Source organism: Nilaparvata lugens, chromosome 10 (assembly GCF_014356525.2).
Source record: "Nilaparvata lugens isolate BPH chromosome 10, ASM1435652v1, whole genome shotgun sequence".
NCBI lineage: Eukaryota > Metazoa > Arthropoda > Insecta > Hemiptera > Delphacidae > Nilaparvata > Nilaparvata lugens.
The window spans coordinates 11,729,647-11,745,851 of record NC_052513.1 but is presented as its reverse complement, the minus strand read 5'-3'; the positions used below and the strand labels follow the sequence as shown (position 1 = coordinate 11,745,851).

The 16,205-nt window shown below is 33.9% G+C and overlaps 2 protein-coding genes across 4 annotated transcripts in view; one reads left to right on the top strand and one right to left on the bottom strand.

Annotated features, from left to right (window-relative positions):
• LOC111055473 (nucleosome-remodeling factor subunit NURF301) overlaps positions 1 to 6,455 on the bottom strand; it is a 78,606-nt gene extending 72,151 nt beyond the window's left edge. The window contains exons 1-2 of one of the 2 annotated variants that reach the window (XM_039436310.1): positions 4,828 to 6,455; positions 233 to 393 (exon numbers count right to left, since the gene is read on the bottom strand). In XM_039436310.1, coding sequence (XP_039292244.1) covers positions 233 to 393; positions 4,828 to 5,857 — 1,191 coding nt within the window. In that variant the 5' untranslated portion in view covers positions 5,858 to 6,455. The remainder of the gene's footprint in view (positions 1 to 232; positions 394 to 4,827) is intronic. The other variant, XM_039436311.1, reaches the window with a different exon arrangement.
• A 3,154-nt stretch (positions 6,456 to 9,609) lies between these two features.
• LOC111055478 lies at positions 9,610 to 16,205 on the top strand. 2 transcript variants are annotated; one of them, XM_022342692.2, is made up of 4 exons: positions 9,610 to 9,876; positions 11,979 to 12,056; positions 15,009 to 15,139; positions 15,770 to 16,205. In XM_022342692.2, the coding sequence occupies exons 2-4, from the start codon at positions 11,993 to 11,995 to the stop codon at positions 16,001 to 16,003; spliced, it is 429 nt and encodes a 142-aa protein (XP_022198384.1). In that variant the 5' UTR covers positions 9,610 to 9,876; positions 11,979 to 11,992; the 3' UTR covers positions 16,004 to 16,205. The 2 variants fall into 2 exon arrangements, with proteins under 2 accessions (XP_022198384.1, XP_022198385.1); XM_022342693.2 differs by having other exon boundaries at positions 9,618 to 9,876; positions 11,984 to 12,056.

Genomic DNA, 16,205 nt, shown 5'->3' with positions numbered 1-16,205 from the left:
TTTTCCATAGTTAACGGAAAACTTTTTCTTCTTTTTAGAAATTAGTAATAAAATGTATTTATATTAGATTATTAATCTTCCAAGTTTTTCATAGTTGCCGGGAGACAATGTTTTCTTTTTGAGTAAATATATAAATTAAATTATTGATCTTTCATGTTTTTTATATATATTGGAAGACTATTTTTCTTTTTGGAACTGAGTGAATATGAAATAAATAGATAAATTATTTTACCCGGTGTGCGCGACAAAGGCCGCACTGCCAGTCTTCGTGGGGCACATCGTTGAGCGGCGGCTCGACGCACTCCAAGTGGAAGACGGCCGGACATGTTTCGCAACACAACAGGTCGCCCACTCTGTGGCATATTCGACAGTGGTCGTCGTACTGGAAGTTGCCTGTAAAGCAAAACATAATTAAATTAAACAATTCTCGATAATGACATAAAGTTAAACAAAAATGAATAACAAAAATATATTGAAATCCAGTTACTGTGTTCTCAACTAATTGTTGAGAACTATTGTATCATTCCTTAAATTCAATTCCTTTGTAATTCAGTCACCTGCTACTAATATAGGAGTAAAGAGAAAGGCTAGTTACACACAGATCGATTTTTTAGCGTCTTTATAAATTCTGAAGGGTTTAACATAGCTTAGCAAGCAGAAGATGTGTTTACCGAGATCCATTTAATCAAATCAAGTTTTATTGTTCACATAGGTACACATCAAATAATTTTAGGCTACATTGGAAAGCAGCGAAATACAAAATGAAAAACAAAGCAAATTTAATGTTGTAGAATGTGGACGGCGAAAAATCGATGTAAGCCTATGTGTAACTGGCTTAATAGGTTTATTTATTTGCTTATGTAGCCTGTCTGATAATTTTTTCGATATCAGTACAGTTTAATAATTATTTCAGTTTATTTATAATGTAAATTCATCTACAACTTTGCTATGTTGTAAGCTATTATAGATAAGTGTATAAGCCAGTATAATATATTGTAATCTGCATATATAAAGCAATCAATCCATCAAGTCTACATTACAAGGTAGGCTTTTATAAATTATAACAATAAGACTCCTCCATACATCTAAAATTATTTCTGTTGAAAAAATTATACGGAAGTTCTGGAGGATTAATTCTGATTTTAAATTGGTTATTTGTAACCAATTCCAGCAATAAATCATTTTTAAATAATTAAAGCTAACCCAGATTCCAAATTTTCAGTGATTATATTTTTGGATGGTAAATTTTTGTGAAATTATAATAATTGGTACCATTATCTAATTCAGACTGACTCATCAACTTACTATCTAAATTCGGGAGAGAAATAGTGTTGGATGAATTCTGTTGTTACTCTCCCCATCATTGTTTTGATATGAAATACATAAATTTATAAACTAACAAATCTATGCTTTCAAGTGCATGAAAGAAGTGAGAATTTGGTAATCGTATAATCAGGGTAACTAATGTTAGTTAGTATTGATCAAGTAGTTTAGGGGAATAATAAAGCTATTCCTTGTCTGACCATTCTTTATCTGTCTAGAAGGAGACGAAGATATTAATAATTGAGGTAAGGATTCACTATGCTACACATCACTATAATTATGAAAACTGATATGGTAGGTTTTTGCATAACTCAAGTCTTTGCCAGGTTATTCATAGTTAGCACTAAAACAAAATGAAAGTTGAAACCAACTTATAAATCACTCAATTCAAGTTTTGAACACAACACTGTTTAAATTTTGTATCCTTCAAATTTCGATGAAAATTATTCACAGTTCTGAGCTTCAAATATATTATTAAATGATATTATAAGTTATTATTCAAGAAGAACGAACGAATCTGCAGCGAAACTGCAGTTACTTGTGTCGTACTTCAACATGAGCCGATACCAAAAAAATAAACAATTCATACAGCTAAAAAGACAGATTTGAAAGTCTGTTCTTAAACCCTTTCAAAGCCCCGTGTTATTAAACTCTGAAACTGAAAACCTTCAATCAAATTCTTTTTAGAGTTGACCGAGTATCGAATCATGAAAGGGATAATCTAATTAATATGAAAAACTGAAAAAAATGTATCACTGAACATGTTAAAAATTAAAAATATACCACTAAACTAGTTTGATAAACGAAGTAATGAAATACAAAGCAATAGTCCCTCTCTTCAATTAAACCACTGCTGCCATCCTATAACAGTGAAGCCTTGCAACTTGCTACAATTGTAATCTATTGGATTGCTCTGGCTGGCTCTACTCACCTTCACAGCCGCTAAACGACTATAAGCAAGCGCTAACAAAAAATTATGTCAGACTCCTCGGTCAACAATTTCATTCTCACTCACTTATTTTTCCTCTTCATCTAGTTGACTCTCACTTTTGCTCTCTCTATTCTGTACAGTTTCTTTTCATCACTTCTCAATTACCTGCCTCCCTCCCACTATCACGATTCTAGTTTCTTGTATAACTATGGATGTAGAAAAGGCTATATATATTGATAGAAACGCTACAATTGGTGCTAGTACTGTAGCAGAAATATAATTTATTAAAAATGTTTCATTTATTTTTTACGTGATTGTTGGAATGAATTTAACTTCAAGGCTTTGTTATAGGAGTTATGTTTAAAAATTATGCAATAATGTTTCACAATGGTTATTCAGAAGATTTATATAGGTACTTTAAACCCTATGAAATTTATCAACATTTTAGTTAATAGCTTTCATAACATTTTCTTGTATCTATCCTGAAGTAGAATTAATGTTCTAGAGATTTAAATTTTATATAATTATTTCAAGTAGGTCGGCTAATACAACTTTATGTGAATAAGATATTGAGAAATTTATATGATTGATGGACACATTTAAAAATGTCAACTTCTTAGACCTCAATAATACATTTTTAAAAGGGGCCTGCATCTGATGCATAAGAGTATTTTGTGAACATATGCAGTTTCTTCTGTAATTTATAATAGTTAAAGATTTCGTTTTCAGCTTTTATCAAAGTAGGCTACCTATGTGTCTTTCATTAAATCAATAATTCAAGTTAAAAATGCTGTAAGAAGTTGATTTTATGTAAATAAATTTCACTGAACTTTTGTTATTTATTGGCTACAGGGCAGACCACATAAAACATGGCTTACGGGCCGGACTATAGCTTGGTCAGCTCTGGTTTAGGGTGTTGGTTGATTCTTCCAATTGTATCAAGCGATAGCTCATTCAACTTGGATATTCAATGCGATCTTGTGATGAAGATTTCACAAAAAAACAAGCTTACAATGCGCTCTTTTTGCATTGACCTAGCCTACAGACATTTTAGTTAAAATTGAAAAAATGGATAGCAATTCAGTCAACATTCATCCATTTATATATATTTAAGTAGATTCAAGTGGAATACCAGGAGAGTTCAAGACTTTATAGGGGGGCTGATGGGAGCAGGACCGTAGCTGAGAAGGCTTAGAATATGCAAGAATTGAATTAATTTAATTATGAGTTTGGTCTATCGAAATAATTTAATGTCTAAGAGCTTAAATTAAATTATAATTAAAAAAGAAAAGTTTTGAAAACATTATTAGCTGCACACACCGTTTACTTTAGTCATTCCTTAATTTTTGTATTTATTCTTTTGTGTGGAACTGTAATTTTGGTCTAGGCTTATTGCATTACAGTATAATTTAGTAATGTCAACATCTATTACATATTGAAGTGGTTTGTAGAAAGTGGCCAATTATTTTATAATATTCTTGAAAGAAAACGCAACTTTTTAATAATTTTGGCTGCATCAAGTAAATAGGCAAGTAAACTTGACACTCCAGTATTGGGGTCTCTTATCATGACAAACGTGAGTGTTTGCGTGGAGTCCCCGGGTACCCTACTCAGTATTCTGTTGGCAACATAAGTTGAACTACAGTTGGTTATTTTTTATGGGTATGATATCTTCTAACAAAGAATTGAAATGACTTATTAGTGATGATTTTGAATTTATTACTAGTTGGTAGACTCGCTACACCCGGCTTACCAGCTGTGATTTTGAACATTGAAGTGACAATTTGATGTTAGTTGTAAAATAATGACAAAATGCATGAACAACTTGGTCAAAAATTTATAGTAGTATTAAAGTAATGATATTAAAAATAAAGAGGCTTGACATGAGAATAATCTATTACACAATAGTCAGACCCGAAAGACGCGTACCTTTGCGTTGGAACGTCAAATAAATTGACTGACTGAAGTGACAGGATATTGACGCTACATTAGCATAATCACACGATATTCATATAATCGTAAATAATATTTTTATGTTTATACAGTGAAACTAACGAAAAGCACACCCAAAAAATTATCGTATGGGGTACTAGAGTTTCAAGTAAGTCATAGAAAAACAATACCGGTAGCATAAGTCCCATGGTAGCCTATATATGTTGCAACTTTTACTGTTATCTCAAGCCGATTATTGTCAATTACTGTTGATTTTTAATGTTTTGGCGGGGTGAGAGTGTATAAACGGCATAATATGAGAGACTGCCAGCAACACACAGCATCACAGTAAAGAACTACGTTGACTATGGGCTTGAGATAACAGTAAAAGTTGCGACATAAACGCCCTATACCATGGAATATTTACTCACACTATTGTTTCTCTATGGTAATATCTAACACATTTTCAAAGGTTGCAAAAAATAGTTTATTTATCAATGGTGACACAGACAGCATTTAAAAAATTAATAGAATCAAGAAGAAATATTTTTAAAAGTAAGAACAAACTTACTGTTTTGCTTATTAGGCTATAGGTTTTAGATGTTTTGATAAGCAACACGACAAAACAATTAGGAACTCACCTTCATGTATAAGATCTTCTCTCACAGGATTTGTAACAAGGAATAAGTCTGTCAAGAACTGTAGTACTTTCAAACGATTTTCCACATCTGTGAAAGGATATTCACAAGTATTCAAAATGTGCAGCACAGTAGAATCAAAGTTTTTGTCACTTTCAATGTAAACTCTAAGGACTTCGGGCCATGTCATGGAATCAATAAAAAATAAAGCTATATTTACACTGTCTTTTTGATCTAATGGTCCAAAATGAGTTTGCTGAGCATCTTCTTCACGCAAAATTGCTTTTAAAAGCATTATATGAATTTCAGCTAAAAGATAACTCTGATCTTCAAACATAAGAACTGCACAAAAGTCTTCAAATCTAAAAGGTGATAATCGGACTAATGTTCGGAAGTGGCGAAGAACCTCATATATAGATAATGCTTGCATAACTAAATCTTTAGGAATGAGAAGATCATCCGATGACTTTGGCAACTCCAAAATAGGTATTTCTCTATTTTGTAACCAAATAGGTTCAGGAGAAGGAGCTTTTGTAAAACTACCAAATTGTTTTCTTGCAGTTTCACCAGTTGTTCCAAAACTTGAAAGAGAATAATCACTATCACTTAAAACCTCTTCCTTTTCACCTGTTTCTTCTGATTCGCTCTCACTCCTCAAAATATCGTCATCCTCATGCTCACTTTTGCCACTAGAATCATCACCAAAGTCGGATCCATAATGATACTCTGAATATTTTTCTTCAACTGCATCGGGATTATAACCCCTTTTGTGATAAGAACCGCCTCTACCTCTTGTAGATTTTGGTCTTCCCCTTATTCGAGTACTTCTTCGACTACTCTCACTGCCAATTGGAGAGGAAGCCCGAGACGCAGTAGGAGTACTTGTTTGAGAGTTTGGAGTTTCTGATCCTCTGCTCTCAATATTTAACAAGTATTTGGGCTTTTTCAATAGATGATATTGAAATTTCCTAGGTCTCTCCATAACAACAGTTTTGGGGGGTCTCCCCCTCCGTTTTGTACCTCTCGCAGACATTATTGAAGTTCAGCTGTCAATTACTGAAGGTTATATTACACGTGGGTAATGAACACACACTTTTGTAAACAAATGCAAGTGACATAACTTTATCAAAACGGTATCCATGTTTGCAATACAATCTTTGCGCCATTTTCACTCGCCAGGGTCACGTGACCTTTTGCTGCAAAGAAAGCTTACATAATAAATTCTACAATAACTAACACTATTTCACAAATCACTATTCACTCCACCACACAACTAAACGCATCTGATAAGATAATTAACACATATACAACATAATCACGCTAAATATTATCCCACTGACGCGAAATGAAAGGTGAAAACTGACCACCTATGGCCGACGTAAGACGCTTGGTGATTGGCTAACAAACAACGCCGCCATGGCTGCAATGTAAACTCGGCGATGATAATGCATATTACAACATTTTATATTTTGACAACAAAATTTATCTGCTAAAAATAAATAATCAATCTGGATTAGAAATTTTGTTGGTAGAAAAAATTCAACAGTCAAAGAATTTTAGCAATTTGACTAAACAGACAAACTACCAATCACGATAGACTTTACAATACGTTATTTACATTTTATTGACACATCAAGTTAGATGGCAGCAGCATTGATCTAGCCCCGAATCATACAAAATATTACAGTATAGAAGAAGAATGACAGGAAAAATAAAAACACATTTTCCATGGCTGAACATATTTTTAAATTGTATTTAAAATATATATTGGTGAATATTTTTCTATCAACAATTCTATCTTACTGCCATGAGTGCCATGGAGGTCAGAGTGAGAGAGAGCGCATTCTCTTTCCCGGTGAACGTTTAAAATAATGCAAATTGGAAAAAATCATGATATAATCTATTCAGATGATATGGAAAAGAGATTATTTCAATGTGGAAGATTGAATATTGATTGTTGTTTGATGTAATTAACTCAAAAAAAAACTTCACCAAAGAGACCTGGTCTGAGCTCAATATTTCTAAACATATTCTTTTTCAAGAAGTAAAAATTCCTCAAACTGAGAGTAGACGGTTTCATGATTGATCGAAAACAGTACTTTAATATTATCAATATTTTTGGGGTATCAGGTAAGATTTACAAGAGAAGTGAATATTATTATTGGTTGATCAATTTCAAACTACTAGTTCTGTGAACAGTACACCTCGCAAAGTTATAATTCATAGCCTTCTCTAATACTGTTCATCAGAGTAAATTCTGTCCTGTCCTGTTGTGTCAGCAAGATTTTCAATATTGAAAACGATCATTGACTGATTTGTTAGGTGGCTGGTTGGGTTGTGATGTAGTTGACTTCAACCACTATCATCTCATAAACTCATTCCCTACTAGACATAACCATGGTTATATAATTATAGTTACTGTAGTCTGCCCCAGTTGAAAGCAGAGATTCAAAATGAATTATTCTATTGTCAGATTTTTACAGTAATATTAAGAAAGGCTTCTATTCCTTTTATATTATCTTCAAAATGCAAACTAAAAAAAACGTAAATAGATACATTGACGCATAATTCAAAAAGGAACATTCCTGTCAAATTTCCCAGAAATCTGTTGGCACGTTTTCCCATTAATTCTGAACAGGCTACATAACTTATTTTCACTAAGGGCCCGTTTCCGAGCTCGGGATTTAGCTGAGTTCTGGACTTTAAATAGCTGGAATCAGAAAATTGGCTTTCCAAAAGGGGGCGTAGTCACAGTCCACGTTTAAATTTAATTTCAAAAAACTATAAAATTGAAAACAAAATAGAGTAAAGAGAAAATAGTGTAATGCTTCAGCTATTTACAATTATTAAGAAATATTTCATGTCATCATGGAAAAACGTTTCCAACTATTTCATTTCATGTTTCTTCTTACTTGCTTCAGTTGAAATCAGCCAAACTAAACAAAACACAGCTTCCTCAATAACTGTGACCTCCATCAGTTCTTATCAATCTCAGTCTGTACATGCCACATGTAATGTGCCAGCTCTACATTCCTTGTCAATAAGCTGCTCAATACTGTAAGAACAGTTCCGTTTTGATCCCTTTCTTAAGATTAACAATGTCATTTCAAGCATTAAATTATAGTGCGACTATACATGAGACCTTACATTCCATTGAATTACCTTCCTGCTCACCAATACCAGTAAGGCAGGATGGGTTGAATCAAGAGTTATACCAGCTTATTACTTTTGACATAACAACTATTGAGATGGCGGCATGGATTATTATTATTAATATTAATATTATTAGTGTATTGCTTTTAATGGTAGTTCGTTCTTGCTGTATGTCCAAAGTTTCCCAATAGATAACAGTTGGAAACCCAACACTAAGGTTATAGTGAGCACAATACTTTAAACTTACACTTTCCACTCCGAAATTAATTTTTTTTCATGTTAAAAAGGCCAAACATATACAAAAAAAGAACAAAACTCTCAAATTTATAAAATATTGGATTTAGACAATAAATTCAGAGCTGAAAATTTATAACACATGGGTTAAACAAGACCTACTAAGTTGTCCAGAAAATGCTCCTGATTGGAATAAGATGTCTTTCTCATAAGCCAAAACATCCAAGTCTTGAGTTGAACGCTGGTATGTTCAACATTTTTGAATTCTCTGGCAGCTTAGAGAAGATTTGCAAGACCAAAGCAGGAGATGCATCATGGGTCTTTGACAAAAGGCCGGATGGCACATCTATAAGACTATGGCACCATGGAAGTTACTATCCTTCTGTTGAGCTTTCAAATAGTCAAACGAGCTTGCACAAACATGGCACACAGATATATGTAATGACTGTAGTTGGTCTTGACCTATTGCCTTGAAGAGAGGTCCACAATGATCTAGAAAGCCATTGAAAGTAATAATATGAATGGTCCTCTTTTTGAGTTTGAACACATCTCCACATGCAGAAACGTGACCCTACAGCAGTAGTTCATAGCTCTGGATGTTATGGATAAAAGCATGGCACACCACCAGTAAGTAGGGTCTGCTCACCAACAAACTGTTGCAACTTCCTAAGAAAACGGGTGACTTGTGACAGTCTCTCACAGATGCTGTGAATGTGTCATTCCCAGGTAAGCTTTGGATTGATGGTGAATCCAAGGAGAGACTCACTGTAAGTGCTAATGGTCTGATTGCAACTCAGTGTAAAAACCAATCTTAAAGTATTTTTTACATTCAGTAGCAATTTATTTGCTTCCAACCACCCTCCAGCAGCAACCAACATTACAAACTGCACCTGCACCTGTTCACCTGCTTCCTGCTGCACCTGGGTCAGATTAGGGCCAGATGAAATCGATGTGTTATCATCCACAAAACTTAAGTGCCCTACTCTCCTACTTTCAAGATCAAGGTCACTGATTGTGATAAAAATAATATAGTTTGACAGTAGTCAATAAAGTTGAAATAGTTTTTATTCCAGCTTTTGAAAATAATATATCTATGTTGATTTTGTTATTTCAAAAATATCCTATCCACATTCCACAAGGCTTGCCTTTGGCATACATTTTTCCAGTTGACGAGACCCTTTATCTCTGCAAGGACGTACAATTTCAAAAACATTAAAAAACGGTCAACTTTTGAATAACTATAAAAATTCCATTAACTATTATTTTTATATAGCATAATTTGAATAATAGAAGTAGATAAATATAATCTTATGTGAATATAAGATTCTCAAAATTAGTTATATAAGAAAAAAACAGTTTGAAATCGTATGTGTGATCTAGATGGCTGGTCAGCGGGAATTTTATAAAAATAGCAACTAACTGAACTAACCTTACTTTTTATATAAATTATTATGTGTACCTAATACCTATGTGTATTTTTTGGATTCCAGAAATCTACACTCCTTAGAACTCATTGAACATTAATAGAATTCTTGTGAATTATTACTTATCAAATTGAATCTACGCTAAACAGTCTTTGTAACTTGATAAATTTACAGGCTAAACAATCAACATCACATGGCATAATATTCATAAGGTTTTCTGGTTCATCACTGTCTGTTATAGGTAATTCATGCTTTTGATTACATTTTGTTGCTATTTTCCTATTGAACAAATAGAATGCTCACATCAGTTTTTATCTTATAAATTTATTCATTCCATTAAAATAGCGCACAACCTAGAATCGTCTGTCTTGCTAGAACGGGCTTCCAGGCCATTCACTATTTTGATTATTTCTCCACTGCCCACTCACAATGTTTGGTATAGTGATTCAAAGATATTTTGTTGATTTGCTTACAATGGGCCTGGGGTACTGTACACTAACTTAGTTGTCCAGTCTGATACACCAGATTCGTGGCAAGATGTCCAGTCTGATACACTCAGTTGTCCAGTATGAGCAGTGACAGTTGGTCAGGCTTATTAGTCTACAATATTATAGAAATTAATTTTGGCAATAAATTTTATTTATATGAATTTGGCAATAAATCATTGTATTTGTCCTGCCTCAATCTAATGGCATACAAAGTCTTCTTAAATTTAAAACAATAGTGTTCTATGTAAGTTTATATTGAGAAATTAGTGCTCATGTAGGCTACTGTGGTGAAAAATAAACAAGTAACTTGGGCGTACACAAATAATATATATCCGGAGAACACGTCCAAGTTTGGCCATCACATACCAAACGTAACATAGCTAGTAATAAGTTTTTGGAAGACGTAGCTGTTGTATCTCTCAATTTTAAATCTATGCTACGCCGATGTGAAATGGACACATTTATTAGGACAATTTCAGGAGATACGTCGGCTGCGTATTTATAACTACGCTACGTGTGTGATGGCCATAAGGCGAACGCACACAGCAAATGTCTGTATGCATGCAGACGGACATCTCCGTTTGCGTTGAAATTCAATCTTCTACAGAGTGATTTCCTCCCTCTATTGCTGTGCGTGTTTGCCTAAAATTGATGAATTACCAAATAATTGGCAAAGTGAAGCACAAAGCACCCAGGAGGTACCCCACGCAAATTAACATTTTTATTAAAAAAGGCGCGTCACGCTTGTGTTCTTAGATGCTAAAAGCATAGAATCTATTACAATGGCTATTATTTGCAGGACACAGCAGGTGTGTTTTTAGAAAAATTACATAATTTTGAGTTAATAATAATATCGAGTGACCTGGCTGTTTTAATGAAATTTTGTTTGAAAAAGCAAAAAAGGTACATTCCTTTAGATATAACTTGATTTATCAACGGCAGAGTCGATGAAACTTGCAATGAAATATGATTTCTTTATTATCATTGTAGCTTAAAAAACATTTCAATGAACTTGGATTGTTGATTAAATGTTAATAATAAATTCAGCTGTCAGGATTCTGGATGTGTGAGAGATTGAGCTGGAATCATCATGTGAACTGTATGCAGGAGATTTTCCAAAGTTTTGAACCTCCTCCGAGAGCTGAAATATGTGGTGGATCAGTGCAGTCTTGCCATGGCTTATCATTCTATATTTCACAGTCATATAATATAAGGCCTGCTCCTGTGGGGTGACGCACCAGCTGCCTACGATTTTACTGCTATTGCAGAAGAAGGCTCTGAGGATAGTGACATTTTCCAGCTTCAGGTATCACTGCAGGCCACTATTTAGGGATCACGGGATACTCACGGTGTACAGTCAATATGTGTTGTGCTCGCTGATCTATATTAAGGAGAATTTAGAGCAACTTCAAAAAAGGTGTGACATATTATCTTTATACACAGCTACAATACACGACATGTCACTAGACTGGAGGTGCCCCGAAGCCGACTGGCTGGAACTATAGCTTCCCATCCCAGGCAATACGATTTTTCAACAGCCTTCCTAGACAAATTCAGGATACACAGGACTCTTGGTTCCATACCTCAGTGAAAAATGAACTCCTGGAAAAGCCACTCTACTCACTGCAGGATTTTTATGAGGAACCTCTTTTTGGGAGTCAAGCACTTCCACATCACGAATAACCCTGCAGGTTATTTTACTGTCATTAAGGAATTCTGACTCCAGACACTGCCTATCTGGAAACCCCAGTCCTTGGCAACGATCTCAAGTATCATAAAAGTTCTCTTTGACTTGTATTTGAAAAAAACATTCTGTGTTCATTGACTCCTGATAGCCTTTCAATTTTTTCTACAGAGTAGCCTACTGTGATGGATCCACTCTCTGAAATAGCGCTTCGAATATTTGCAAACCATTACTCTCCAACAAAAGATGGTGAGAAGCTTTGTATATTTCAATCTACCTATTATCTTCTCTGTAAATAAAATGATCATTTACTTCCTAATTTAGGTTTTGAAAATCATTCTCAGTATTTCGATAAAGTGCTGAATGCTCAGTAAAAAAGTTTAATTTGGTAAGCCACTTTTTCTGTTCTTCTCACCATGATTGGCCAATCAGAAGAATACATTCAGTTGAAAAATCTGGTGTGGTACACTCACACAACTTTCCTTGCTCATTGAACGGAAGCCTCATTCTTAAACGAGAAATTTGAGGGAATAACATAATGACAATTGGAGGCTACATATTTAAAACTACGATCATACTATTGTATATATTGTTTTCAGAGTAAATTTTCCTTTGTGTAAAATTTGATGACTTTTTAAAAGTCGTCTAAACAACTGTTCTACAGATAAAATATCTCGACTATGTGTTCTTTAGAATAAACTGCTACCTACCTCATGCACGAGAAGGAGGTTACAAAGTCAATTTCTCAAGGATGGGTGGACCCCCTGTTAGTTTCCCAGAAAGGAGACTAATGCCAGTTGATAGAGATATAAATAACTAAAAAGGGTATGAATTTGAAAAAAATCGGTCAAGTCGTTTTTGAGAAAATCATGGTAAAAATTTAACAAAATCCATTTTTCTCAAGAATATTATAGAGCTCCTGCAATTTTCCCAGAAATGAGATTCATGTCAGGGCTCATAAATAGCTATCCAGGGTATAGATTTGAGGAAAATCGTTACGGTCGTTTTCGAGAAAACCGTGAAAAACATGGTTTTTAGTCATTTTGAATTGAATTTCTTACTGTCGGTCCTAATAGTATAAGGACCTTAAGTTTGAAACTTCAAGTCAATCCGTTATTTAGGAATGGAGTTATCGTGTTCACAGACATACACACACACACAGACCAACACAAAAAAAATCATGTTTTTGGACTCAGGGGACCTTGAAACGTATAGAAAGCTTGAAATTGGGGTACCTTAATTTTTTTTGGAAAGCAATACTTTTCTCACCTATGATAATAGGACAAGGAAAGTAATAAAAACGACTTGATATTGACAAAATCACTGATTTATTAAAACAATATTGGAGATACTAGTTATGGTTGTTACACCATTTTCAATCTTTAGTTAACTCAATATTTAAGAAAATTCACTAGTTTATTAGGAAATGATAATGTTACAACCAAAACTAGTATCTCAAATTGGTTCCATAGATCAGTGGTTTTGACAATATAATGTAGTTTTCATTCAATATGAATATATGCCTATACCACATCATGTCTGTGTCACATTACAGTACGTACCGTATTTATAATTCTTAAAACCTCAAACCCAGTTTCAAGGTTCTTCTTCTATTGAATTAACAGATGAAGTCATCTTCCTCTTCTCGCATTGGTTCTCAAAACAATTAGCTCATTACTTAATCATGGTTAAATTTAATAGGTGTAATGCCCGGTTTCACCAACCTTGGTCAAGGCATTTGAACATGGTTAAAATCTATCCAGTGATCAAATCAGCAATAATTCGTTCCACCAACACCAGTTACGTTCAAGCACGGTCAAACCAATGGTTAAGTTTGACTGCCGCCGAACGGGTGATCAAATTATTTGAACACGGTCAAAAGACTAGTTCGATTAATTTCCTTGCTTGTTTGTGGGTAATGTTTATGACGCAATGAAAAATTTCAAAGTTTTTAGTGCGATTGAATTTAGTTGTAGTAAGTTATTTATTAGGTTTGAATCTTTTAATTAGTAAATCATTATAGTATAGAAAAAAGGAAGATTTTGAAAAAGATTGGCTTTACTCTTTTATTGCACAGTAGACCTATATTATTCAATCCTTAGATCAACCTTGCTGCTTCAATCTCTTTGTACGAGATTATTCAATTCATATTTAAAATATTATTATAGATGTGTGACTATACAAAACGTCTGTGCCAGGGGCTTGTATAAGAAGGGGGCCCAGGAGGCCCGCCCCGAAATAATGAATATGAAGAAAAATCAGTACAGTAATTACAGAAAAAAGTACAGTAATCTGCATTTTTGACGGCCTGACGGTAAAGTAAAAAGGGCATTCAGCGCGCTCTGAATATGAGCAGCAAAACTGATATTAGGTATCATGGGGTGTTACTATATTTACTATATTACAGCATTTAATTTGGATTTTAGTTTAATAATAATTATTAATTCATTAGCATTTGAATAATTGCAATATCTCAACAATTTCCATCCATCAAAATCAGATGTAGCCAATAGCAAGCCAGCAAACATGTTGGCCAACTTCAGAAAAGTACAGCTACAAGAGTTGACCATGTTCAGATTTGACTGATGGACTTTTGATCAATCCCGAGGTTGGTGGAACAGTTGTATGTTTGAACGAGTGATCAAATTTTGACTATGGTCTAATTGACCATGCCTAGGCTATATTTGATCAAGGTTCGTGAAACCGGGCATAAGAAGTACTTACTTGAATACTTTATGTTCTTTCACTGGAAACGCATGAGCACCGTGGTCTTCAGGTAATTTTGTATTCTTGCCATCTTGTTTCAAGCTGTGGGTTTGGAGAAGTCCTTTTTTTCAAGTACAAACAAAATATAATAGAAGTGCAACTGGGGGATTATATATGTTTTGTATAAATGACAAATCTATATAAAAACCTGCCTTACAATGGGCGTAGAAAAAGATACATTACTTACATGAGGAATAGAAACTAAAAAGGAATGGTGGTACATACCAGATTCTAATAAATTACTACCCATGCCTCGGATTATCTATCCGTCCAGTCAACTTGCTTTTTTCTACTTCTACAATTGATTTTTACATCCTTCTTAGAACTACCATTTTTAAAATTACTGTTGGTACTTTTTTTAAAATTGATTTACATCTTCTCTCAATTATTTTCAATTCTTAAAACAATTATGATATCATTGAAATTATTTTCTAGTTGAAGACGATGATTGGGAGCTTCTTTATCATATGTTTGGATCTATTGCGGAGAGAGCTCTCGAATTGTGTGAATGGGGATCCATCCATGAAGTAGAGACAGTTCCGGTCTCAACATTTGGTCTCTATAAGGTATTGGAAATCAATCTACAATCATGCATATTAATATTATCTGTGTAGGTATGCTCTGTGCTTTTCCTTCTAAGTATCCTATGTTATTACGGCATTCAATATTTCCGGTAATCAGGAGCTGGTGTGTTTTACTGTTACGAATTATTCAGGGGTGAAAATACTTTTCAAATTAGCATCCATATTAATAATAATACACTTGACTATAAAAAATGTTATTTAGAGGTTTAAATTCGTAAAGCCCGGGCCACACCTATCATGCAGCGTTCCGATCCTATTCTTCGACCTCAGATATTCCTTTTGTGTGGAGAGCTGGTGGTGGGACAGAACACATGACTGACATGTGTGGCATGCACCATTCCAGGCCATTGTCACTACTGATCATCTGCGATCGGTTTGGAAAGCTGCAAGTGCAAAATAAGTGTGGCCCGGGCTTTTGAATGATTCATGATTTTCAATAAAATTGAAGTTGGTTAGTCCTTATTGTTTAATGAAATATTGTGTTGTAGTATTATTAATTTTGTGCTCTTATAAAATGAATAAAATATTATTCATATTTATTTATTTTGCCTTGAAACTTCTCAAAATTTGCTTGATCTGATTTATTTTCCTTATTGGTTATAATTTTTTCAGGTTGTGTCAGATTCGAGGAAAGAGTATTACGTTTTTAAAAATGATAATATTTGCCAATGCAGTTTCTTCAAATACCATGTGAGAAATACTCAATCAAAACCTGCATGTAAGCATGTTCTCTACTGCAGACTTGCTTTGATCTTCGGTAAAATCGGTTCACCAATAACTATCAAATTGGAAGAGTTGGGAAATTATTTGCATGATGTTTTTGCTATAGGCGGTCAATTATTGTGACTATTTTTTATTATCAACTGATTAAATTTTTCAATATACAATTATTAAACTGTATAAGTATTTAAAGCCCAGGTTATGATGAGGGGATGAATGCAGTACAAAAATTTTCACAGGCAAATGTTTCCCCATAGCTAAGTGCCATCATAGTAAATCTAAGACTTCTGTAAAAGGTAAACACATAATTAAAGTTCGATAATGCTTA

Bases quoted from the DNA above. Each gene is read 5' to 3' on its own strand.
- LOC111055478 (XM_022342692.2), top strand. From the start codon at position 11,993: ATGGATCCACTCTCTGAAATAGCGCTTCGAATATTTGCAAACCATTAC. The intron at 12,057-15,008 runs GTGAGAAGCTTT...ATTATTTTCTAG, and splicing joins TTACTCTCCAACAAAAGATG to TTGAAGACGATGATTGGGAG. The intron at 15,140-15,769 runs GTATTGGAAATC...TAATTTTTTCAG, and splicing joins CAACATTTGGTCTCTATAAG to GTTGTGTCAGATTCGAGGAA.